General features: G+C 58.1%; 4 protein-coding genes across 6 annotated transcripts; 1 reads left to right on the top strand and 3 right to left on the bottom strand.

Annotated features, from left to right (window-relative positions):
- Positions 1 to 474: 474 nt before the first annotated feature.
- LOC118160010 (zinc finger protein ubi-d4-like) lies at positions 475 to 1,461 on the top strand. Its single transcript, XM_035314544.1, has 2 exons — positions 475 to 694; positions 1,279 to 1,461. Exons 1-2 carry the CDS (start codon positions 508 to 510, stop codon positions 1,353 to 1,355), a joined length of 264 nt encoding a protein of 87 aa, XP_035170435.1. The 5' UTR covers positions 475 to 507; the 3' UTR covers positions 1,356 to 1,461.
- Positions 1,462 to 2,259: 798 nt separating this feature from the next.
- Positions 2,260 to 10,051, bottom strand: LOC118160009 (solute carrier family 22 member 6-like). Its single transcript, XM_035314543.1, has 11 exons — positions 9,904 to 10,051; positions 8,470 to 8,887; positions 8,278 to 8,381; positions 7,656 to 7,810; positions 6,989 to 7,157; positions 6,778 to 6,901; positions 6,148 to 6,257; positions 5,384 to 5,598; positions 4,892 to 5,000; positions 4,022 to 4,225; positions 2,260 to 3,446 (listed from the first exon to the last, which is right to left on the bottom strand). Exons 2-11 carry the CDS (start codon positions 8,845 to 8,847, stop codon positions 3,377 to 3,379), a joined length of 1,638 nt encoding a protein of 545 aa, XP_035170434.1. The 5' UTR covers positions 8,848 to 8,887; positions 9,904 to 10,051; the 3' UTR covers positions 2,260 to 3,376.
- On the bottom strand, positions 9,105 to 16,120 carry LOC118160006 (solute carrier family 22 member 6-A-like). Its single transcript, XM_035314539.1, has 10 exons — positions 15,755 to 16,120; positions 15,154 to 15,257; positions 14,897 to 15,051; positions 14,643 to 14,811; positions 14,253 to 14,376; positions 13,984 to 14,099; positions 13,474 to 13,688; positions 13,239 to 13,347; positions 12,912 to 13,150; positions 9,105 to 9,232 (listed from the first exon to the last, which is right to left on the bottom strand). The coding sequence occupies exons 1-10, from the start codon at positions 16,118 to 16,120 to the stop codon at positions 9,105 to 9,107; spliced, it is 1,725 nt and encodes a 574-aa protein (XP_035170430.1).
- Positions 16,121 to 17,296: 1,176 nt separating this feature from the next.
- Positions 17,297 to 23,628, bottom strand: LOC118160007 (solute carrier family 22 member 6-B-like). 3 transcript variants are annotated; one of them, XM_035314542.1, is made up of 12 exons: positions 23,421 to 23,627; positions 21,583 to 21,908; positions 21,210 to 21,540; positions 20,799 to 20,902; positions 20,538 to 20,692; positions 19,877 to 20,045; positions 19,658 to 19,781; positions 19,452 to 19,567; positions 18,836 to 19,050; positions 18,445 to 18,553; positions 18,124 to 18,327; positions 17,297 to 17,526 (listed from the first exon to the last, which is right to left on the bottom strand). In XM_035314542.1, the coding sequence occupies exons 2-12, from the start codon at positions 21,843 to 21,845 to the stop codon at positions 17,445 to 17,447; spliced, it is 1,872 nt and encodes a 623-aa protein (XP_035170433.1). In that variant the 5' UTR covers positions 21,846 to 21,908; positions 23,421 to 23,627; the 3' UTR covers positions 17,297 to 17,444. The 3 variants fall into 3 exon arrangements, with proteins under 3 accessions (XP_035170433.1, XP_035170431.1, XP_035170432.1); XM_035314540.1 differs by having other exon boundaries at positions 21,210 to 21,908; positions 23,421 to 23,628; XM_035314541.1 differs by having other exon boundaries at positions 21,210 to 21,905; positions 23,421 to 23,628.
- Positions 23,629 to 24,128: the final 500 nt, after the last annotated feature.

The raw sequence follows: 24,128 nt of genomic DNA, 5'->3' as shown, positions 1-24,128 counted from the left end.
TGATGTGGATTTGGGGGGGAATGGGGCTTTTTGGGGGGGAAACGGTGCTTTTGGGATCCAAATGACACCTTTTTGGGGGGGAAATGATGGTTTGGGGAGGGGAAATGGGGCCCTTGGTGCTTTTGGAAGGAGAAATTACATTTTTTCGGGGGAAAACGGTGCCCTTTTTTGGGGAAATAGTGCTTTTTGGGGGGAAACGGTGCTTTTGGGATCCAAATGGCACCTTTTTTGGGGGGGAAATGATGGTTTGGGGAGGGGAAATGGGGCCTTTGGAGGGGGAAATGGTGATTTGGGGGGAGGGAATGGGGACTTTGGGGGGGGGAAATGGTATTTTTTTTAGGAGAAATGGTACTTCTGTGGGAGAAATGGTGCTTTTGGGAAGCCAAATGGCACCTTTTGGGGTGGGCAATGGTGCTTTTTGGCAAGGAAATGGTGGTTTGGGGGGGGGTGAATGACAATTTTGGGAAGAAAACTGCTTTTTTTGGGGGGGGGACATCAGAGGGACCTATGGTATCTTTCCACTTTAATTTCCCCATTCCTCCCCTTTTTCCCATTACTCCCCTTTTTCCCCAATTCCTCCCCTCTTCCCGATTTCCCCCCAAATCGGTCCAGGACCAGCTCCTCTTCTGCGACGACTGCGACCGCGGCTACCACATGTACTGCCTCACGCCCCCCATGTCGGAGCCCCCCGAGGGTGAGTGCCGTGCCCCAGAAATGGGTCAAAACACCTCAAATTCTGTACAAAACAGCAAGAGCCACGCAGACCCAATCCTTCCTGCTTTTTTGAGGGGGAGATTCTTGCGATTTGGTTAAAAATTCTTGGATTGAGTGCACCAGGGTTGCCCCCAGGCTCCTCTGCTCCAGCAGAGACCCCAAAAAAGCAGTTTTTTGCCCCAAAATTATCACCTAAGGCTCCTTCGTCCTCCTCTCCCTCACGCTTTGTGCTGACTCACGGCATTGAGGCAAAAATAGAACGAAAAAAAAAAAAGGTATTTACAACCAAAACCCCAAAACCTCGATGGCAGAGGGTTAATTACCGGCCGGTTAATTATCAACCAGTTAATTATCAGCCTCCTTCACTCAAAGGTTAACGAGGAGGAGGAGGAGGAAGGTCATGGGGCTCCACAAGCAAGAACCCCTTGCTGCCGCCACCAAGACACGCGGAGACCCCAAACCCGCCCTTTTTCATCCCAAAACGGTCCCTAACGAAGTGCGGGCCCCTCATGAGGGGCGCGGGTGGAGCCCCCCTGTGACCTCCCCCCCAATTTCTGCCCCCAGGGAGCTGGAGCTGCCACCTGTGTCTGGACCTGCTGAAGGAGAAAGCCTCCATCTACCAGAACCAGAACAACTCCTGATGCCCTCACTTTTCCCTTTTTCCCCCCCCCCTTTTTTTTTTCCTTTTTTTTTTCATTTTTTTCCCCCAATTTGGGGTTGGTTTAGGCTTTTTTTCTGTTGTTTTTTGTTTTTAATCACTTTTGGGGGTGGCTTTTCTCCTTTCCATCGTGCTGCCCCTGCAATACAGCGCCATCTCGCGCATCCATCTCGCAGCGCCAGGACAGCCACCGCTGCCTCCCTGACCCCCAGGAGGGATTTTTGGGGTAATTTCCCCCTAAATCAGGCCTGGCATGTGCGGGCTGTCCCTTCCCATCACCGTTTCTGGGCTTTTTCACCCAAAACGTGCCTGAATCCTCCCCGCTCCAGCACCTCGGAGTGGCATGCCAAAATAAGAACAAAACGCCGCTTTTCCCTTTTCTTGGCAAATTTGGGGCCCCACGCCAGCTGGGGGTTGTGTTTTTGGGTTGTTTTCCTTAATTTTTCAATTTCGATGGGGTGAATTTTTTTTTATGGTTTTATTTTTATTTCCCTCTGCTTTTCTCTTTTTTTTTTTCTCTCCTCCCGGTCCTTGCCTAGACGAGGCCTTACACCCTGCCATCCTCCTCCAGCCAGTGCAAAATTGGGGCAAAATCCCAACATTTTGGGGTTTTCCCTGTGCTCCTCCTCCGGCTGGCTCAAAATGGGGCAAAACCCTTCTGTTTTGGGGTTGTCCAGCCCCTGCAGATCCCTCGACCCGTCCCGTTTGCACAGGGTGTGGTTTTGGGGTGGGGTGGGGTGGGGGGAAAGCTGCTTTTGTCCTAAAACCGCCACTTTTCCCCTCAAAATGCGGCAGGGAGGAGAGGGCCTTCCCCCCCCCGGGAAGGAGCTGCCACACTTTGTTGGGGTGCGCTGGGGACCCCCCCCCGCTTGCCCCTTCCCCCCCCCCAGGATCCCATGGACTGAATGTGCCTGTTTTTTCTAAAAATCAACTTAAAAACCTACCTCCAACATCCCCCTCGCACCCCCACACCCCCATTTTCACCGGCCGTAAACCCCCCACTGGAGAAGAAGCTGGCAGGGGGAAGACCCAAAATGGCCCCAAATTGACCCCAAAACGGTCCAAAATTGACCCCAAATGGACCCAAAATAGCCCCAAATCATTAAAAATACCCAAAAATGCACAAATCTCATGGGGAGGCATCTCCAGCCCGGTGTTTTCTCCCCTTTCCCCCCTTTTTGTGCCGGATTCAGGTGGAAAAGGTGGCTTTTTGGTTCAAAATGGGCGGTTTTCCCGTTTCGCGCCCCAGTGAGGGGCGGGATGATAAAATGTCCCAAAACGGGTGGGTTTTACCCTGTTTTTTCTCCTTCGGCAAAGCTTCACAGTTGTGTCTTATCCAGATTAAAAAAATGACACCAAAACTGCTCCTTTTCATAATAAAAATGGGTAAAAAAAAAAAAAAAAAAGTGGAATTTGTGGGGGTTTTGGGGCAAAATGGGGGGTTTTCGGGGCCCGGGGGGGGGGGGGGGGGCTGTGGTGGGAGGGATTGAAGTTCCACTGGGTGGGTTTGGGGTGAAAAGGTCCTATTTAGGTGCTTGGACGTGGCTTTCCTTAGGTCTGATTTTGGGGTTGTGCTGCCCTTATTTTTGGGGTGAATAAACCTAATTCTGGTGCTTGGCTTCTCTGAAGGAATGATAGCCAGGTTGCATTGCTCTGGTTTTTGGGTGCAAAATGCACCATTTTAGGTGTGTTGATGTGGAATCTCTGAGGGCTGATAGTGAGGTTGTGCTGCCTTCTTTTTGGGGGCCAAACCACTCTGTTTAGGTGTTTTTTTTTTTCCACCCGCCAGCCCGGACGGGAGCCTTAATCCCCCAGCAGGGAGGGTGATTAAGGGGGGGGGGGCTGCAGCTGAAATCACCCGAATTGGGGCAAAGGCTGGCGCTCGGTGACCATCGGCGTGGCTTTATTGGGGTGAAATAAATAGGATTTGAGTAAAGGGGGGGGGGGGGGGGGGGGGGCCACAGGGGGGTCCTGTGCCCCCTCCCCGCTGCCCGTCCTCACCCCTCAGGCGCTGTCCTTGGTCACAGTGGCACCCAGGGGGACGGTGACGTCCTCGTCCTTCAGGTGGCCCCCACTGTGGGGAGGGGGATGGGGAGGTCAGGGGATGAATCCCCAAAACCATCAGTTTGCGCCCCAAAACTTTCAGTCCTCCCCACCCCAAAACTTTCAGCCCTTGTCCTAAAAGCTTCAGGCCTTCTAACCCCAAAATCTTTGGTCCTCAACCCAAAACCTTCCCATTCCAAAACCTTCCATTCTCACCTCAAAACTTTCCTTCCCACCCTAAAACCATCTGATCTCAGCCCAAAAACCTTAGTGTTTCCCACCCCAAAATCTTCAGTCCATCCTACCCCCAATACCTTCAATCTCCACCCCAAAACCTTCCACTCTTCCCTCCCCAAATCCAGCCCTTCTCACCCCAAAACCTGCATTTCCCACCCCCAAATCCTTCAGTCCTCACCCCAAAACCTTCCACCCTTCTCCATCCCAAATCCAGCCCATTTCCCCCCAAAACCTCCTGAGAAGGCAATCTCACCCGAAAACACCCATTTCCCCCCTTCCTTCCTACCGCGAAGGAACTGGGGACAAACTGGGGAGGGGGACAGGGATGGGGACCCCAGGGGGGACAGGGACCCCAGGGGGACCTCTCACCGTCTCTCGACATCCTCGATGGTCTCGGGCAGGGGCACGTTGCGGGTCTCGGGCAGGAAGCAGGTGGCAATGGCCGAGATGATGGGGGCGGCCCCGTAGATAACGAGGGGCAGCACCGGGGTGACGTCAGCCGCCATGCGCACCAAGGGAGCCACCATGCCCCCCACGCGGGCCATGGTGCCCCCCAAGCCCATCCCTGTCTGCCTGCGTCGGGGAGAGGGAGAGGGTGGGCAGGAGGACGGGTGGCCGGACGGAGGGTTTGGTGGTGGGTGGGCAGATGGACGGATGGGTTGGGGGACGGACGGACGGACGGAGAGGTTGGATGAACAGACGGACAGAGGGTTTGATGATGATTGGATAGGCGGATGGATGGGTTGAGGGATGAGTGGAGAGGTGCTTGGATGGCCAGACGGGTGGAGAGGTGGTTTGACAGGTTGTTGGATGGACAGGCGGATGGATGGATGGAGGGTTTGATGGACGGATGGGTGGAGGGATGGTGGAGAGGTGGTTGGGCAGACTGACAGGTGGATTGAGAGGTGGTTGGATGGACACACGGATGAATGGGCTGAGGGATGGGCGGAGAGGTGTTTGGATGGAGGTTTTGATGCTAGATGGACAGACAGAAAAATGGAGGGGTTGCGGGGTGGGTGGAGAGGTGGTTGGATGGACAGATGGGTGGAGAGGTGTTTGGATGGCCGGACAGATGGACAGATGGAGGGTTTGATGGTGGACGGAGAGAAGTTCGGATGGATTTGTTGACTGACGGATGGATGCATTGGGATGTGGGACAGACGGGCGGGTGGGTGGGTGGGTGGGGGTGTCGATTGGCAGCTGGGTGTTGAGGCAGACCCATGGGGGGCTGCTGCCCACCTGATGACAGTTGGGAAGAGCTCCCCGGAGAAGATGTAGGCACAGTTGAAGGAGGCGGCCAAGGCGCCCTTGCCAACCACCGCCAAGGCCATGCGCAGCATCTGCAGCTCTGGGGATGGCCACGGGGGGTGTCACCGCCCCCAGGCCCCCAGCAGGGGCTTCCCACCTCTATCTCCAGCCCCTTGAGTCCCTGGCCTCCATCTCTCTCTCCAGTCTCTGTCCCTCCAATTTTTCTCTCCACCCCTCTAACCATTCTTCCTCCATCTTCCATCTCTACATTCCACCACCCTTCCTCCCCTCACCCACCACCCCCTCGCCCTTTATTTCCTCCCCTTCCCTCTGCTCACCCTTCCTCCCCTCGCCCTCCATCCCACCACCCTTCCTCCCCTCACCCTCCATCCCACCTCTGTCCCTCCCCTCTCCATCCACCCCACCACCCTCCATCCGTCTCTCCATCCCTTCCCTTGTCCGTCTGTCCGTCCCAGTGCCCACCCATTGGCACAATGATGTTGGCGAGGATGCAGACCCCCGCGAGCCCCAAGGAGGCACCCTGGGCCACCCGTCGTCCAGCACCGCTGATGGCCAGGACAGAAGCCAGCTTGGCTGGGATGTCCACGGCCCCAAAAACCAGTTGGCTCAGGTAGATGTCCACACCAAAGCCCTGCAGGTCCATGGCCAGTCCATAGTAAGCGAAGCTGGTAGAGAACCTGCCCAAAAACCCAACGTTTCAACTCAAAACCCACCAAGCATGTCCAAGTGCCCAGAAGGTGGGTTTTGGCCTTCAAAGGTTGTTTTGGCCTCAAAAGTTGGGTATTGTTCCCCCAAAAAGGCATGTTGCTGACAAAAATACATGGTTTAGACACTCAAATTGGGTTTTAAGCACCAAAAGGTAGCTTTTAGCTTCCAAAAATGGTGGGTTTTAAACCCTAAGTTGGGTCTTAAGGTCCAAAAGGTGGCTTCTGTCCCCCAAAAGATGTTTTAGGCCCCCAAGAGTTGGGTTTGGAGTCCCAAAAGTTGAGTTTTGAGCCCCAAAGTTCGGGTGTTAAGCCCTAAAGATTGGATTTTGAGCACCAAAGAATGGGCGTGGAGTCCCAGAAATGGTTTTGGAGCCTTAAAGGTTGGGTTTTGAGCCTTCATGGTTGGTTTTTGAACCCAGAAGAATGGGTTTTGACCCCCCAAAGGTTGTTTTTTGGGCCCCAGAGGATGTTTTTTTATCCCAAGAGGTGTTTTTTTGGGTCTGAAGTGACCTTACTTACCAGACGAAGGAGACGCCACAAGAGACTGTCCTCATCCCAGGGGTACGGACCAGAGCAGCCAGGCCCCCCCCTGGCATCAGGGGCTCCCGGCGCACCAGCGCCCGCAGTGCCTGTGGGAGAGGGATCGAGGGATCAGGAGGGATCTGGAGGGATACAAGGGATCTAGGGGGGATCTATTGGGGGATACAAGGTATCTGGTGGGGGGTCTGGGCTATCTCATGAGATGTAGTGGGCAGAGAAAGGAGCTGAGGGGGATCCAGGAGGATCTAGAGGGGCATCAGAGAGATCTAGGAGGCATCTGGGGGAATCTAGGAGGTACACAAGGCATCGGGGGCGGGGGGTAGGAGGAATCCAGGCAGGCAATCTGAATCCAGGCAGGCAAAGAGATCTAGGAGGGAAGCAGGGGACGTGGGGGGGATCCAAGAGATCGGGGGGGGGCGGGGGAACCAGGGGGCAACTAAGGGGGATCTAAGGGGGGGGGGGGCAGAGGTATTTAGAAGGGATAGAGGGAGTCTGGGGGTGGGTTTAGGATGGGTAGAGGGGCAATGGGGGATCTAGGGGAGAATGAGGGGGAGCCTGGGAGGATCTGGGAGGGATCTAATGGGATCTGGAGGTTTGGAGAGACATCACCTCCTCGCTGAGCTTATCACCCTCCTCCTTCCTCCCGTTGATGCGGGCAACTTTGCGGAGCCCCTTCAAGGCCAGATCGGGTCGCCCCGAGATCACCTGCCAGCGGGCTGACTCCACGAACAGCCTGGGAAGAGGGGGGTGAGGGGTGAGACAGGGACCCCCGCATGGTGCCCAAGCACCACTTCCCAGCCTCCCCTCCATGTCCCCGTACCAGGAGTAGAGGAAGAAGAAGAAGAAGGGGAGGGAGACGACAAGCTGGAGCCAGCGCCAGTGGGGGAGGCCGAAGGCTGTGCCTGCCAGCACGAACTGGCCCAGGGTGTAGCAGTAGCCGTTGATGGTGCCCACCACGGCGCGTGCCTCTGTCGGGATCCACTCCATGCCTGGGGGTCACCATCAGCATCTGGGTGCGCGGGTCCCTCCCATTGGTCAGTGGTGGTGGGACCGAACGCAGGCACCAGGAGCCCTTCCACGGGTCAATGGTGGTGGGGTAGGAAGTGGACCCCGAGGTCTGTCCCATGGGTTCTGGGGTTGGAGATGGGTTTGTGGGGCCCTCCATGGGTCAGTGGTGGTGGAACCCAATGCGGACGCCAGGGTCTTTCCAATGGGTCAATGGTAGTAGGGTTCAAACTGGACACCAAGGTCCCTCCCATGGGTCAGTGGTGGTGGGACCCAACCCGGACACCAGAATCCATCCCAAGGGTCAACGGTAGCAGGGTTGGAAGTGGACACCAAGGTCTCTCCCATGGGTCAATGGTGGTGGGATCACACTCAGATACTAGGGTGCCTCCCATGGGTCAATGGGGGTGGGACCCAACCCAGCCACCAGGGTCCCTCCCATGGGTAGTGGGACCCAACCCACACCAGGGTCCCCAGCTCACAGAGAGAAGCAGAGTTGAGGGACACGCCGGCCATGGCCAGGCCCCCCAGGAAGCGGCAGAAGCAGTAGATGACGAATGTGGGGGCGGCCGCAGTGCCGGCCCCTGCCGCCCCCAGCTGCAGGTAGCACCAGGTGAGCAGTGCCCGGCGACCGAACCTGCTGGGACACGGCACTGGGGGAACTGGGAGCACTGGGACTGGGGGTACAGGATGCTGGGATGCTGATATGGGACACAGAGATAGGGGAACTGGGCACTGGGATTATGGTGCTTTGGGATGGGGACAAAGGGCAGTGGGATGGGGACGGGGCGGTGGGATGGGGACATGGGGCACTGGGATGGAGACAAGGAGCACTGGGTTGGAGACAAGGGGCACTGGGTTGGAGACAAGGGGCACTGGGATGGGGACATGAGGTGCTGAAAGCACTGGGACAGGGACTTAGGGCACTGGGAAGACTGGAATGGGGAATATGGACACTGGGGATACTGGGATGAGAAACAGGGAGACACTGGGGGACAGAAGTAAGGAAGGATGTCCCAGCGCATGCCTGTCTGCCCTCCCCACTCCCAGTTCCTCCCAGTTCCTCCCAGTTCCTCCCAATACAGCAGCAGGCCAGCCACCTACTTGTCGGACAGGACCCCGAAGAGGCCGGAGCCCAGGAGGATCCCAGCCATGTAGATGGACTGGGCCACCTGCCGCAGCCTCTTGGACTCGCACACCAGGTTCCACTGCCACCGGGGGGGAGGACACGGGGAGGGGGTCAACGGACACCTGTGTTCACCACCTCCCCCCCAGTGGCCACCATCCGCCCCTCACCTCAGTGACGATGGTGTGGGCGAAGACGCCGTCGCGATAGGTCCACCCATCATGGCACGGCTCAGTGGCCGCCCTGTTGGCTGTGCCATTGGCCGTGCCATTGGCCTCCAAGAGGTTCCACTGGGGCTCCACATACCGGCGGCAGCTCTGGGGGCGGTGGTGGTCGTCGGAGGGGATGGTGACAAAGAGGGGAACGTCCCCAACACTGTCGTTGGCCACCGGCCGGGGCCGGCAATGGTGCTCGGGGATGCCAGCGGTGAAGTTCTGCAGAAGGTTGTGGCTGGCCAGCATGAGCAGAGGCAGGGCCAATGCGGCCACGTAGGTCACCTGGAAGCGTCCCATCCCGCCCAGGCGGGCCAGCAGCTCCACGAAGGTCATAGTGGGATGAGGGATGGGGCTGGGGGGGTCCCCGGACCAGCTGGGGGTGGGAGGAGGAGACAGGGTTGGAGGAAGGGCTGGGGGATGGATGAGGAACGGCCAAGGAACAGGCAAGGGGTTGCATGGAGGAAGGGGTGAAGGAAGGGCCGAGGGATGGAGGAGTACCTCCAAAGGGTGGTTTGGAGGAAGGGGTGAAGGCTGGATTGAGGGCTGGACCAAGGGATGGAGGAGGGCCAACCAATGGGTGGTGTGGATGGTCACGTCGTAGATGGAGCTAAGGATAGGCCAAGGAATATCCGAGATAGTTTGGAGGAAGGGGTGAGGGACAGGTTGAAGACGGGGCCAAGAGAAGGTGGAGGGATGCTGAGGATGAAGGCCCGAGGGGCTGAAGGACAATGGAGGACCAAGATGGGCCAAGGGGTGAACAAAAGGGTGCGCCAAGGGACAGCCCAGTGGAGGGACACGGCATGGGCAGGGATGGACCGAGGGGTGGTTGAGAAGGGGGCCTCAATCAAGGGAGGATCATCTGCTGATTGGTCCATTGATCTACCAATCCATCCATCTATTGATCTGTCCATCTATTGATCAGTCTATCGCTTATTGGTTTCTCTATTGGTCTACCATTTGACCTGTCGATCTGGCAGCCGATCAGTCTGGTGATCTATCAGGCTCTCTGGTGATCAGTCTCTCAATTGATCTATCAGTCTATCAGTTGCTCTATTGATCAATCAATATCAATTGATCAGTCTATCAGTGTATCAATCTGTCAATCACAACCAACCAGTGTCATTATCTATCTCTCAAGCTCTATTGATCTATCAAGGTGTCTGTTGATCAGTCCCTCTGTCAATTCATCAATCTATTGACCTTCAATCTGTTACTTCATCAATCTAACACTCTGATCAATTGATCTGCCCACTAATCTGCCAGCCTATCAATCACTGGCTATTTATTTCTCACTGTCGGCTCTGCTTCTTGCTGCTTTCCCTCCTCCTCCTCCCTCCCTGCCATGTTATCCATCAATCACTCAATTGATCAATCAATTTTATCGCCCACCTGTCCTACCAGTGGCTCTGGCCCTCCAATGACAGCTCCCGATCGATCAATTGATTGGTTGCTGGCTGCTGTTTCACCCTCCTCCCTCTCTCTGCTGCTCCCTCAGTCTCCGGCTCGATCTGCCACCCACTGTCCCTCCCTCCGTCCCTCCGTCCCTCCCTCTGTCCGTCCCTCCCTCCCTCTGCCACTCCCATTCTCTTCTCCTGGCCTTCCTTCATCCCTCTGTCAATCAATCAACTGATTAATCAATGGCTTTAACACACGACCATGCCACTCATCGTCCCTCCAGTGGCTGTGTCCGCCTGTCCCTCTGCCCATAGCTCATATTGACTCCTTATTCTGTCAAGTGATTGATCTATCTGCTGATCAATCAATCTATTGGGCTGCACAGGTCTCTCAATCAACCTGTTGATCTCCCCTTGTCTCTATTGATCAATTTGTTGGACTCACAGTTGATCAGTCTCACTTTCTCTCACTATTGATCTTTATATTTCTCTTATCTATAATTTATCAAACACCAAATGGTCCATTATCTTCCTCTTTATTGATCAGTCTATCAGTATTTATGTTCCTATTGCTCAACCCATTAGTCTATTGATCAATTTATTGATCTATAATTGATCTATTTGTCAATTAATTGAGATTTAATCCTTCTATTGTTCTGTCTGTCCATCTCTGTAGCTCTCTCTTGATTGATCTACCCACCCATAATAAATCAATCAGTGCACTGGGCTATAAAGTCTCAATCTATTGACAACTCTATTGGTTTCTATATTGCTATTGGTTGATCTTTTGAGTGATAATCTATCCATTGATCAATCTATTGATCTCTCTATCGATCAAACTCTTGGCCTATAATATCAAACTCTTGGCCTATAATCTGTCTATTGACCAATAGGTTGACCTCAGTTTCTATTTTGTCTCTCTACTGGTCAATCCACTGATCTCTCTTAATCAATCTGTTGAATGTAATCTGTCTAATGATCAATTTATAATCTTAATCTTTCCATCACTCACTCTGTTGACCTATAATCTTCCTGTGGATCAGCCTATCGGTGTCTCTCTCCCTACTGATCAGTCCTGTGGGCTTTCATCTCTCTCAACAAGTCCATTGATCTCTCCATCCTGATCAACGTATTGATCTCAGTTGACCCACTCACCTCTCTGGCACTCCAGCTCCCTCCTGACCTCTTCCAGCACCGAATCCTGCTCCTGGATCCGTCCACCAGCGGCTACAACTCCTTGGCCCTGGGGCTGCCCATGGCCACATCCCTGTCCCTCTCCCCGATTCTATTTAAAGCCGCCCCGGCCCCAGTTAACGTTTGACTTCCTCGGGGCCGGATCCTGCTATGGGTCAGTGGAGCCGCTCATCAGGCGGAAACGCCAGCGCCAGTCACGCCGATCCCTGACTGGGGAATGCCCATCATCTCCCCGGGGACCTCCCATCCTCTCCATCTTCTTCCTCACCAAGGAAGCCCCAATCCCCAGCAGAGAGGGACCCCCCCCCGTCCCCCAGCTCCACCCCAGGCTTGTTTTTGCCATCAATGGTGGTTGATTTGCTCTGGCAATTGGAGCAAAGTCCTGGGGTCTCTGAACCGGATCCGTGGGGGGGGGGGGGGGGGGAGAGGCGGGGCTCTTGGACCCCGGGACAGGAGGGCAGCGGGAGGCAGCAAAGCGTGGCTGGGATGTGGGGAAGTAACTGGAGGCCAGTCCCCCTGGCGGGGACGGGTCTGAGGGAGGGTGCAGGGGAGGCAGGAGGCCCACATCATCAGCACCTGGAGCAGAGGGTGCCTTGGGTGCTGGGAAAGTGGGTACCTGGGTCATGGGGACACCTGGTTGCAAGGGGACACCATGGTCCTTGGGGACAGCTGGGTTCTTGGTGACAGCTGGATTTTTGGTGACACCCTTGTTCTTGGGGATACCGTTGTGCTTGGGACAGCTAGGTTCTTGGGGACAGAGGGGTTTTGGGGGACACCCAACATTTTAGGGACCTCTGGACCTTGGGGACAGCTGGGTTCTTGGGGACACATGAGTTCTTGGGGACAGATGGATTCCTGGGGACACCCAGGAAATTGGGGACCTCTGGGTCCTTGGGGACACCCAGAGCCCTGGGGACCACCTGGGACCTTTGGGACACCCAGGTCCATGGGGACACTTTGGTCCTTGGGACATCTGGATCCCTGGGGACACCCCAGTCCTGGGGACACCCCAGTCCTTAGGGACACCCCGGTCCTTGGGACGTCTGTGTCTCCTGCACCCATCTGCGTTCCTCAGCCTCTGTTGAGGCTCTGGACAGAGGGGAGGAGGGGATGGAGACAGGGACGCGATGCTGAGGCCATGGAACCCAGCTGGGACCTGTGTTTGCCTTCGGGGAGGGACAGCCAGGCCAAGCAGGACCCCCGCGGCCGTGGGAAAACAACCCCCCACCCCCAAGCCTCCCACTGGCTGACCCGTTCTGCCCGCGTTTCGCATGATTTTGCTTTTATTTGTTTTCACTGCAGCACAGAAGAAGAAGAAAAAAAAGGCAACAAAAAAACACCACAAAGAGGAGGAGGAGTGGGCGATGTGGTCCCCCCCAGTATGGAGAAAGGTGCACCCTGATGCCTGTGTCCCCTCCTTGGCTGTGGCCACTGCTGTCCCATCCCTCTTCTGGGGGATGCACCCCACCAGCTCCGTCCTCTGGGGGGTTGTGGCAAGGGTTGGGGGATTTGGGGGATCCTGGGGTGGGTAGGGGAGGTGTTAGCAAGGCTCTGTGGTGCCCCCAAGCGTAGGGTCAGGCTGGGTGGGTTGGAGGGGGAGCTGCTGGGCTTCATCTGCCCTGGTCCAGGTCCGGGTCCAGGTCCGGGTCCTGGGGGGCCAAGGAGGATGAGGTGAGGAGGGGCGAGGCCGGGTGGGTTTTCACACTGCTGTCCCCCCACCCATCACATCCAACCACCTTTTTTTCCCACCTGCTGTCCTGTCCTCCTCCCACCGTCCTGCCCGCTGATCCTCCCTCCCCTCCCACCCACATGTCCCTCCCCAGCCTCCATCCCTCCCATCCCACCTGTCCTCCACCTCCTCCACAGACTCCGGCAGGGCCATGTCCCGTGTCTCTGGCAGGAAGATGGCCACCAGTCCTGACAGCACGGGGGCCGCCCCATAGATGATGAAGGGCAGCACAGGGAAGACCTCACCCACCATCTTCACCAAGGGCGCCATGATGCTGCCCAGTCGGGCCATGGTGTTGGCCAACCCCATGCCCGTCTGCCTGTGAGACGTGGGGAGGTGCTGAAGGACCACCTCTATGTGGTCACAGCGACCCCAGCAGCTCCTACAACCCACACCCTGCTCCTTACCGAATCACGGTGGGGTAGAGCTCACCCGTGTAGAGGAAAACGCAGTTGAAGGAGGCGGCCAAGCAACCCTTCCCGAAGACGGCCATGGTGGTCCGGAGCATCCGCAGCTCTGTGGGGACAAAGATGGGACTCTTGGGACTCACTTAGACATCAGTAGGTGGGGTTGGGGAGGGGAGGTGCAGTGTTCGAGACTGGAGACCCCACCTGCCCCCACCAATCGGCCCCCAGCCCTCACCTCGTGGCACCAAGATGTTGGCCAAGATGGCCAAGCCAGCCAGGATGAGGGCGAGGGACTGGGTGAAGCGTCGCCCTATGAAGGTGATGGTGAGGACGGAGACCAGCTTGGCTGGGAAATCTACGGCCCCAAAGACGAGCTGGATCACGTAGATGTTGAAGTCAAAGTTTTGCAGGTCCATGGCCAGCCCATAGTAGGCAAAGCTGGTGGAGAACCTGGGCCAGGAAGAGGTGAGGTGGGTAAATCTCACAAAGAGTTTTGGGGTGGGCTATGGGGGCTGCCCACCATGTCTTGGCCCATGGGATCCAGCCAGGGAATCTGTGTCCCTTCCTGGAGCATGTGAGCAACAAGAGGCCTCTGTTGACTTAGTCCTGTGCTGTGACTCAGTTTCCCTTTCCAATATGGTCCCAGCTAAGATGTGTGGATGGGGAATAGTGTTTGGAGGGAGCAGACAGGTCAACTAATGGGAGGACAGATGGACAACCACCCACTCATGTCCTCCAGACTTACCACACGAAGCAGAGGCAGCAAGAGATGCGGCGCACGACAGGCGTCCGGACCAGGTCAAACACTGTGTGGTGGCTCCTCGATGAGGCCATCTCCTTCTGCATGTAGGACTTTAAGGCCTGGCGGGGGAAGAGAGGGCCTCTGAGGTGGGGATGGGGCACTGAGGTTGCTTGTGGGGGGCAAGGCAGAGGAGCAGAGGGGGAATACCTGGGTGGAGAACCTTCCACCACCCTACAAAACACACCAGAGATGCCCTGGTCAGAGCCTCTTACTTCTATGTCTAGCTTGTCCCCTTCCTCTTTCTTCCCATTTATCCTGGCCACTTTCTGGAGCTCCTTCAAGGCCTGCTGGGACTTTCCCACCATGACCATCCAGCGAGCTGACTCTGTTAACCACCTGGGGAGGAGAGGGAGGGCAGACGCATCCCACAAGGATCATCCCTCCGTCTGACCCTTCCACAAGCAAGCCACCCCTTCATGCAACCATCCACCCATCCAAACAACCAACCATTCACCCATCCAGCCAATCATCCACCCAATCATCTACTCATCCATCCAACCAACCACCCACTCACCCACCCACCCCTGTACCACCCATCAACCCTACACCCTCCCACCCATCCCTCCAGCCATACCTCCATCCCTTCCCCCTCTCCTCCTCACCATGAGTAGAGGAAGAATCCAAAGAAGGGCAGTGACACCGTGAGCTGCAACCACCGCCAGTCAGGGACAGCATAAGCGATGCCAGCCAGCAGGAACTGCCCGGTGGTGTAGCAGTAACCCATGAAGGTCCCCACGAGTGCCCGCGTACGAGTGGGCATCCACTCCAGGGCTGCTGAGACACGTGCGTGTGACTTGGAGCAGGCTGGGAAGACAACCTAGGTATGGATGCCTTGGGGCTGGGGGTGACCACATACAGAGCGAGACACTGTTGAGGACGATGCCGGAGAAGGCCATGCCCGTGAGGAAGCGGAAGAGGCAGTAGACGGTGAAAGTGGGGGCAAAGGAGGAGCATGTCCCCATGACGCCCATCTGCAGGTAGCACCAGGTGAGCAGCGACCGGCGGCCAAACCTGGCCAGGAGAAGGGGGTTAGGTGGCCCTCATGATGCTGCCCCACCTCTACACCCCCTGTTCCCTCCTACACACCCCCGGGGACAAGGTGGCCCCTCTCACCTGTCCGAGAGGCCCCCGAAGATGATGCCGCCCACCAAGACGCCGGCCATGTAGAGTGACTGGGCCAACTGCTTCAAGCCCCGGGAGCTGCACACCAGATCCCACTGCCGAGGGGCAAGGATGTGGGGGTGGGAGAGGGATCGGGGGGGACCACCCCCTGCCTCTCTGCTGCCCCCCAAGACTGGCCACAGCGGCTGGTAGGGTTAATCCAACACCATGGCCAACAGCCACGGCAGCTGGTAGGGTTGATCCAACGTAACGGCCAATGGAAAGAAATGCCAAGATGATGCCAATAAACATGGCCACCCTTCCCAGAATCCCCATAGTTGGAAGACACCTTCATGGGTTCATCCAGCCCCTTTTTGACCCTCTCTTGAGAGTCAAAACCAGCTCCCTTATCCCTCCCTTTCTTGTGCCAGGTCTCCGCAGCATTGAGCGCCTCCACCGAGGGTTGAATGAGGAAGATGCTCTAGTTGGAAGAAGCCAATGTCATGATGGCAGCAGACCCTTCACCGGTGCCCCCAGGTAGGAACCATGCCCACGAGTGGGTGAAATGTGCCACCAGCCCCAAATCCCACCCCCACCACTGCCTCTGCCCTACCTCCGTGATGATGGTGCTGGTGAAAATGCTGCGGTCATAGGTCCAGCCATCGTGGCAGGGCTCCGTCTCCAACCAGCTGTCGTTGGGGGCCGAGCCATTGGCCTCCAGAAGCCACCACTGCGGAGTCACAAAGCGCCGGCACGACTCGCCACGGGGGACTGAGACCCGCAGCAGGTCCTGGGGGTCAAGGCTGGTGGCATTGACCTCCCAGCGGAGCCGGCAGTGGTGGTCGCTGGTGGCAGCCGTGAAGTTCTGCAGAAGATTGTGGCTGGCCATCATGAGGACGGGCATGGCCAGGAGGATTACCGAGGCCACCTGGAAGCGCCCCATGCTCCCAACATGCTCCAGGAGGTCGGCAAAAGCCATGCTGCCACCGCGAGCCCCCGGGAGTGCCCTGCGATGGCCACCCCAGCCATGCACACCCACTCACTGGCAGAGCCCCAAAAGGGATAGATTTCACCCCAGAAACTCTTCTCTCCCTCCTGCAGTGTCTGTGCAGGATGGTCTCCTATATAACCCAGCCAACGGTGGCTTTGGTTAACGTTTGACGTCCTTTTTCTGGTGGTTTTCCAAAGGGATAAGGCAAAGGCGGGGGGGGAAAATCCAGAAATCTGGGACCCGCAAAAAATAAAACTTTTTTCCTTTCTCTCTCTCTCTCTCTTTTTTTTTTTTTTTTTTTCTTTCTTTCCCTCAGCATCGATTTTCTGGGGGAGGAAGGCAGCTTTTGGAGAGGGGCAGGGTGAATCTGGAACCAACCTGCCTCACCTGGTGTACCCGAAGAGGTGGGCATCCTGGAGAGGGGGCTTCTGGCCCTGGCCAACATGTGGCCTTCACGGGCACCATCAGGTTAAATTTTAGCAATTATTTTTTTGTGGTCAAAAGGGGACCAAAAGGTGCTGACGGAGGCGGCCCTGCTTGGGTCAGTGCCTTCTCCGCCTGGGGAGGCTGGGGGTTAATTTTTGATGGGATTGGGACCAAGGGACACGTCGGCACCAGGAGCAAGGGCCAGGTTGGCCCAGCAGGAAGTCGGGGAAGGGGCATGGTGGGAAAAGCCCCGCGGGTTGCCTGGAAGGGGCTGGGCTAGGGTATGGGGAAAGGGGTGGCTGGGGGGGCATTCCTCATGGGATTTGGGGGACCCCTCCACTGAGACAAGAGTTGGGTGGGTTCAACGTCATCAGGTGTCATCTTCTTGGAGGTGACCTCAAACATGGCACTTGTTGGGCATCTTCTTCCTGGAGGAGACCTCAGTTGGGTTTCATCTGAGTGGAGGCAACCTCAGAAACTGGTCTGGGGTCTTGTCATATTGGAGGTGACCTGGGGGACAAGGTTAAGTGGCATCTTATTGAAGGGGACCCCCAAAACGGTGTCCTTTGGGCGTCATCCCAATGGAGGTGACTTCAGGGACCAGGTTTCTGGATGGCATCTTACTGGAGGTGGCCTCGGGGACACTGCTTTTGAGCATCACCTTACTGGCAGTGACCTTGGGCACGGTCATTGGGTGTCACCTTGTTGGAGGTGGCCTCAGGTAACACCAAGACACTGTCCCCTGGCAGAGCTCCTTTATTCCTCTGAGGACTTCCCCTGCCCCACATGGGGAAGCCACCTGATGTGGGGCACGCAGTGAATTCAAGCCCATCCCCAAACCAGGGCTGCAAGAACCCGCCAGGAGCGCTGCCCCCATCCAGGTCCTTCAGGGCTCCTTCGGTGGGGCCTTGTCCTGGGACTGCAGGGGGATCTTCTCTTTGAGGTTGGCTGTCTTCTTCTGCTTGGCCCTGGAGGGAGGCAGATGAGAGGTCAGCAGGAGGAGGAGGGTCCATGGCGCACGGTAGTACCTTGTCCATCTGTCTGTCCAGCCATTCAGCCAATCACGTCACTCGTTCTTCTGCCAACATTCCCACCCAGTTGTCCATCCCCCAATTCATCCGTCTGTTCCTCCACCCCATAATCCTCCACTCTGGCCATCCTCCAATCCACCTGTCCTCCAACATACCTTCCTGTCCTCTCCCATACTTGTCCATCCCCCCATCCTCCGATCCACCTGCCTGTCCTCCTCCAATGCATACGTCCTCCAGACCACCCACCTGTCCTCCTCCCATCAACCTGTCCACCTTCCAATCCACACATCCTCCAGTTGACCTGCTCAGCCTCCTCCAATCCACTCGTCCTCCAACCCACCCACCCAACCTCTTCCAAACCACCTGCTCAACCTTCTCCAATCCGCTCGGCCTCTAACCTACCCACCCAACCTCCTCCAACCCACCCACCCTCAACCCCACCCATTCTCCTACCACCCCATCCCCCTGCCAGCCCACCCATCCGTCTTTCCATCTATCCATCCTCCTCCTGGCCTGTCCGTCCGTCCCTCCCACCTGCTCTCCACCTCCTCGATGGTGTCGGGCAGCGGTGTGTTGAGGGTCTCTGGCAGGAAGCCAGCCGCCACGGCTGCCACCACAGGGGCCACCCCATAGACGGCGGGGGGCAGGAACGGGTAGTACTCATCCATCATCTTCACCAGTGGCGCCACGATGCCGCCCACCCGTGCCATGGTGCTGCCGAAGCCCAACCCGGTCTGCCTGCGGGCACCGTGGGGGTCAGCATGGGGCAAGTACCCCCTGGGGGTGTCAATGAGCCCCATGGGGTGATGGGAAGAGGTTTTTTTTTGTTTGGTTGTTTTTTGGTTTTGTTTTTACCTGATGGGAGTAGGATAAAGCTCGGTGGTGTAGAGGAAGACGCAGTTGAAGGAGGCGGAGAGGCAGCCCTTGCCGATGACGGCCAGCGCCGTGCGCACTGTCTGCAGCTCTGGGGCAGAGAGGGGCACGAGGTGGGCACGAGGTGGGCTTTGCACTGGGCCGGGAGCTCCCCAGCCATGGGGTGGTGGTGGGGTGGGACACAGGATGGCGTCTCGCCATCCTCAGAGCTATTCAAAAGCCACCTGGGCCACCGGGTGCAGTTTGGGTGGCCGAAGGAGGTACCCAGGTGTGCCATGGGTGGGTGGCAAGGTGTGGGGCACCCAATTAAATATCTGGAGAAGGGCCAGAGGGGTGGACTCCACCCACCCCGCCATCACCCTGGGCCACCCACCTGTGGGGACAAAGATGTTGGCAATGATGACCAGCCCTGCGAAGAAGAGGGCCACCATGAGGGACACCCGCCGGCCGATGTAGCTGAGGGAGACGGTCACCACCACTTTGGCTGGGAAGTCGACAGCACCGAAAATCACCTGGATGAGGTAAATGCTGACGCCAAAGTTCTGCAGATCCATGGCCAGCCCGTAGTATGAGAAACTGATGGAGAACCTGGAGAGGAGCAGGGAGAGAGGCCCGTCAGAGGTCTTTAGGTGGGGTGACCTTCCCACCACCCTGGGATGTCACTGCTGTGTGGGACAGGGGAGTCAGATGGAGAAGAGGGCTGGATGGATGGCTTCAGGGCTTGGCTGTCCATCCAACCATCCATCCAACCAACCATCCAACCATCCAGCCATCTAACCAACTATCCATCCAACCAACAAACCATCCAACCAACTATGCATCCATCCATCCAACCAACCATCTATCCAACCATCCATCCAACCAACTAACCATTCATCCAAAAATCCAACCAACAAACCATCCAACCAACCATCCATCTATCCAACCTACCATCCAGCCATCTCTTCACCTTATCCCCACCACACTTCCCCAACCCAGCCTGGCCCCACCAGACAATGGAGAGGCAGAAGAAGATATGGCGGATGACCGGGGTCCGAACCAGGTCGGAGATGGTGTAGGAGGACTTCAGACCAGCCAACTCCTCCTTCATGTTGGACCTCAGGTTCTGGGAAGGGGGAAACCAGGAAAGGTGGGCGGGGGACAGGAAAACCAAGACCACTCTGGATCAGAGCTCCCCCTGGTGGGGCCATAATACCTCCACCGTGATCTTCTCCCCTTCCTCCTTCTTCTTATTGATCCTGGCCACCCGCTGTAGGACCTTCACGGCCCTCTCAGCCTTCCCGGAGAGCACCAGCCAACGAGCGGACTCAGCCAGCCACCTGTGGCCAGCAAGGGGGGAAACTGAGGCAAAAAGAGGGGCAAGGAGAGCTCCACGTGTCTCCAGGGCCTCCCCAGTGGGACCCAGGTGTCCTACCAGGAGTAGAGGAGGAAGACAAAGAAGGGCAGGGAGACGGTGAGCTGGAGCCAGCGCCAGTGGGGGACTGCGTAGGCCAGGCCGGCCAGCAGGATCTGGCCCAGGGTGTAGGCAAAGCCGGTGATGGCCACGGTGATGGCACGGTAGGGCGTGGGGATCCACTCCACCACTGCAAAGGACCATGGGGACATGGCTGACTTATTGTCCCCTCTCTGTGATCCTCCTTGTGCATGTGGCCACCCCCTCATGTCCAGATGTGTCCCCATCACACGGCCCCTACATGGCCTTCATGATGTTCCCACTGGTGACCACTAGGATGGCCCCATCGGCAGCTGGAGGAACATCTCCATCTATAGAGAGTGGGATGTCCCCCTCCTTGGCCATTGGATTGTCCTTACCATGGCCATGCTGATGTCCCCATCCATGGCCATTGAGTTGTCTCCACCATAGCCATTGGGATGTCCCCAACATGGCCATCACGATGTCCCCAACATGGCCATGTTGATGTCCCAATCCATGGCCATTGCACTGTCCCCACCATGACCATCAGGTTGTTCCCATCCATGGCCACTGAGTTGTCCCCATCCATAGCCATTGGGTCATCCCTTCCATGGCCATCGGGACGTCCCTACCACAGCTCTCTCTGTCCCCGTCTCCTCACCCAAGCAGGCGATGCTAAGGCCGAAGCCGGAGAGGGCCATGCCTCCGGTGAAGCGGAAGACACAGTAGGACACGTAGTTGGGGGCGAAGGCCGTGCACGTCCCCATCACCCCCAGCTGCAGGTAGGACCACATCAGCATGGCCTTGCGCCCAAACCTGCAACAGGGAAGCACTGGGTGCCACCAGGGTCCACCAGGCAATGGTCTGCCCGACGTCCAAGGGAGAAACTGAGGCACGGGGAGAGGCTGACTTCTGCCCTTACTTGTCCGAGAGGCCCCCCAGGACCAGGGCTCCCACCAGGACACCAGCCATGTAGATGGATTGGGCCATCTGCCGGAGCTGCCGGTAGCTGCAGACCAGGTCCCACTGCAGGGACAGGGATGGGGTGAGGCTGGTCTGGTCCTTCCCTCCCCCCAAATGTCCCTCCCCCTTCCTGCCATTCGTCCATCCATCCATCCATCATCTCCAACCCTCATCATCCCTATAGGGTTTTCCCCTCCATCTCCATAGGGTTTGTCCTCCATCCCCATAGGGTTCATCCTCCATCCCCCTAGGGTTCTCCCTCTCCCTTCCTTCATCTCCATCCCTGTCCCCCCATCCCCACCTTGGAGATGATGGAGGCCACATCCTCCCACCCTTCATTCTCCCCCCATCGCCTTGTTCCTGTCCCCACCTCAGTGACGATGGTGGCCACGTAGATGCTGAGGTCGTAGTCCCAGCCGTCATGGCAGGGCTCGGTGGGCCGGGGGCCGCTGCTGCCGTTGGGTGGGGCCGAGGCCACGTAGCGCCAGCAGGACCCCAGGGTGGCCTCAGAAGGTCCCAGGGTGTCATTAGAAGACCCAAGGGTGGCCTCAGGAGGAACACGGGTGCCATTGGGGGACTCCGGAGTGCCATCAAGTGTGACATCGGTGGCACTGGAGACATGGGTGCCATCGAGAGACCCCATGGTACCATCTGGGGACCTCAGGATGGTGTTGGAGGACCTCAAAGTGCCATTGGAGGACCTTGAGGTGCCATCAGGGGACCTTGGGATGGCGTTGGAGGACCTCAAGGTGCCATCAGGAGACCTGATGGTGGCACTGGGCGGCCCCGGTGTGGCACTGGGGAGGCCGAGGGTGGCACCGGGACCATGGATGGCAGCAGGGGTGGTGCTGGGGATGCGGCAGCGGTGCGGGGGGACGGCGGCGGTGAAGTTCTGCAGGAGGTTGTGGCTGGCCATGAGCAGGATGGGCACCGACAGCAGCACTGTCTGTAGGACCTGGAAGCGTCCCAGCCCCCCGACTTGTGCCAGCACCGCCCCGAATGGCATCGTGGGGGGGGGGGTGCGGGGACACCAGCACCCGCGGGGACACCGCTGGACACAGGGACACTGCTGGACATGGGGAACGGCGTCAGTCATGGGGACACTGGTGGACATGGGGACACCAACACCCACGGGGACCCATGGAGACACCAGCACCCATGGGGACATAGGGAACATCATGTATGGGGACACCAGTGGACATGGGGACATAGGGACACCAGCACCTATGGGGACAGTGGCACCCACGGGGACCCCAGCACCCATGGGGACATGGGGACAGTGACACCCATGGGGACAGCAACACCCATGGGGACACTGGCTCCATGGGGAACGGCATCGCTCATGGAGTCACCTGAGGAGATGAGGACACCAGCACCCATGGGGACACCGGCGGACATGGGGACACCAGCACCCACAGGGACACTGGGCTGGGGACTGAGGATGCATGGCTGGGGACAAAAGCATGGGGATGGGGACATGCGTGGGACATGGGGCAAACATGGGGACAGGGACTGTGGTGGCACGGGGAGGGGACACGGGGAGGGGACACCGGGGCAGACACGAGGATGAGGACTGCAGGGCCACGGCAGGGGGACATGGTGACCACCAGTGACACATCTGGGGACATGGTGTCACCACTTGCGTCACCCGCCCCCCAGCTGTCCTGCTGTCCCCATCCTCTCCCTACTGTCCCCAGGCATGCCCTGGTCCCGTGTCCCCTCCCCGCTGTCCCTGTCCCTGCTCTGGCTCCCTGGGGACAGGGACATCCGGCCAGCTGTGCCTGCCATGTCCCCAGGGTGAAGGGTCCCTGTCCCCTCCCCGATGTCCCCCGTGGGTCCTGGTCCTGTGTCCCCTGGTCCTGTGGCACCCCGTGTTCCCTCCCAACGTCCCCACCCCCCTCAATGCCCCAAAGCCATCCCTGTGTCCCCTCTGATGTCCTCAGTGTCCCCTGGCCCCCACCCCCTCCTCAACACCCACAGCGCCTCCGTGTCCCAGTTCCAATGTCCCCAACCCCTCCCTGACATCCCCAACCTGTCCCATGTCCCCTCTTGGATGTCCCCAACCTGTTCCCATCCCCTCCCTGATGTCCCCAACCTGTCCCCATCCCCTCACAATGTCCCCAACCTGTCCCACGCCCCCTCCCCAATGTCCCCAACCTGTCCCCAACCCCTCCCCGATGTTCCCAACCTGTCCCCAACCCCTCCCCGATGTTCCCAACCTGTCCCCATTTCATCCCCGATGTCCCCAACCTGTCCCATGTCCCCTCCCTGATATCCCCAACCGGACACTATGCCCTCCCTGATGTCCCCAACCTGTCCCATGCCCCCTCCCCGATATCCCCAACCTGCCCCCAACCCCTGGCAATGCCCCCAGCCTGTCCCACGCCCCCTCCCTGATATCCCCAACCTCTCCCATGCCCCCTCCCTGATGTCTCCAACCTGTCCCCAACCCCTCCCCGATGTCCCCAACCTGTCCCACACCCCCTCCCCAATGTCTCCAACCTCTCCCCGATGTCCCCAACCTGTCCCCAACCCCTCCCCAATGTCCCCAACCTGTCCCACATCCCCCCGCCGGCCGTACCTGGGCTCTGCGGGGTGACGTCCCCGTCCCCGGGGTCCCCCCGGCCGCTGGCCCCGTTATATAAGGCGAAAAGCGGCTCTTTTGGTTAAAGTGTCACCGGGATTAGGCCGGGGGCGGGGGCAGATTCCAGCGCCGCAGGCGCCGGGGGTCCGCCAGGGTCCGCCCGCCCACCGGCCCCATACGTGCCCGGAGGGGCCTATAGGCACCCTATAGATCCCTGCAGCCCCTATACATCCCCCGAGACACATGCTGGGCCCCACAGGCCCTCCCGGGGGGGCACACCCCTCCAGGGTCCCCTGTAGGTCCCCAAAAGCTGCCCCCAAATGCCCATGGGCCCCTGGAGGCACCTGACAGACTCCTTTATGCCCCCCCCCCCTGCCCTGTGGGCCCCTATGGATTCCCCAGCAGCCCCTATAGCTCCGTACAGCTCCCCGAAGGACCCCTGTAACCCCTCTGAAGTTTTCTACGGGATCCTATAGAACATCGATAACCCCACATGGAGCCATTGCAGCCCCCACCCCACCTACCCGACCCCCTGTGGGCCCCTACAGCTCCCTATGGATCCTTTACCGGCCCCTGCAGCCGCCTCAATCTCTGCTACGAGTCTGTCTGAACTCTCTATAGACCCCGTAAGGGCTCCTATAGACCCTTATAGACCCCTACAGACACCTTTATGGGCTCCTATATGCCCTTACACACGGCTACACG

Source organism: Oxyura jamaicensis, unplaced genomic scaffold (genome assembly GCF_011077185.1).
Source record: "Oxyura jamaicensis isolate SHBP4307 breed ruddy duck unplaced genomic scaffold, BPBGC_Ojam_1.0 oxyUn_random_OJ72894, whole genome shotgun sequence".
Lineage (NCBI taxonomy): Eukaryota > Metazoa > Chordata > Aves > Anseriformes > Anatidae > Oxyura > Oxyura jamaicensis.
The sequence above is the reverse complement of the archived record's forward strand: the minus strand, read 5'-3'. Positions and strand labels throughout refer to the sequence as shown.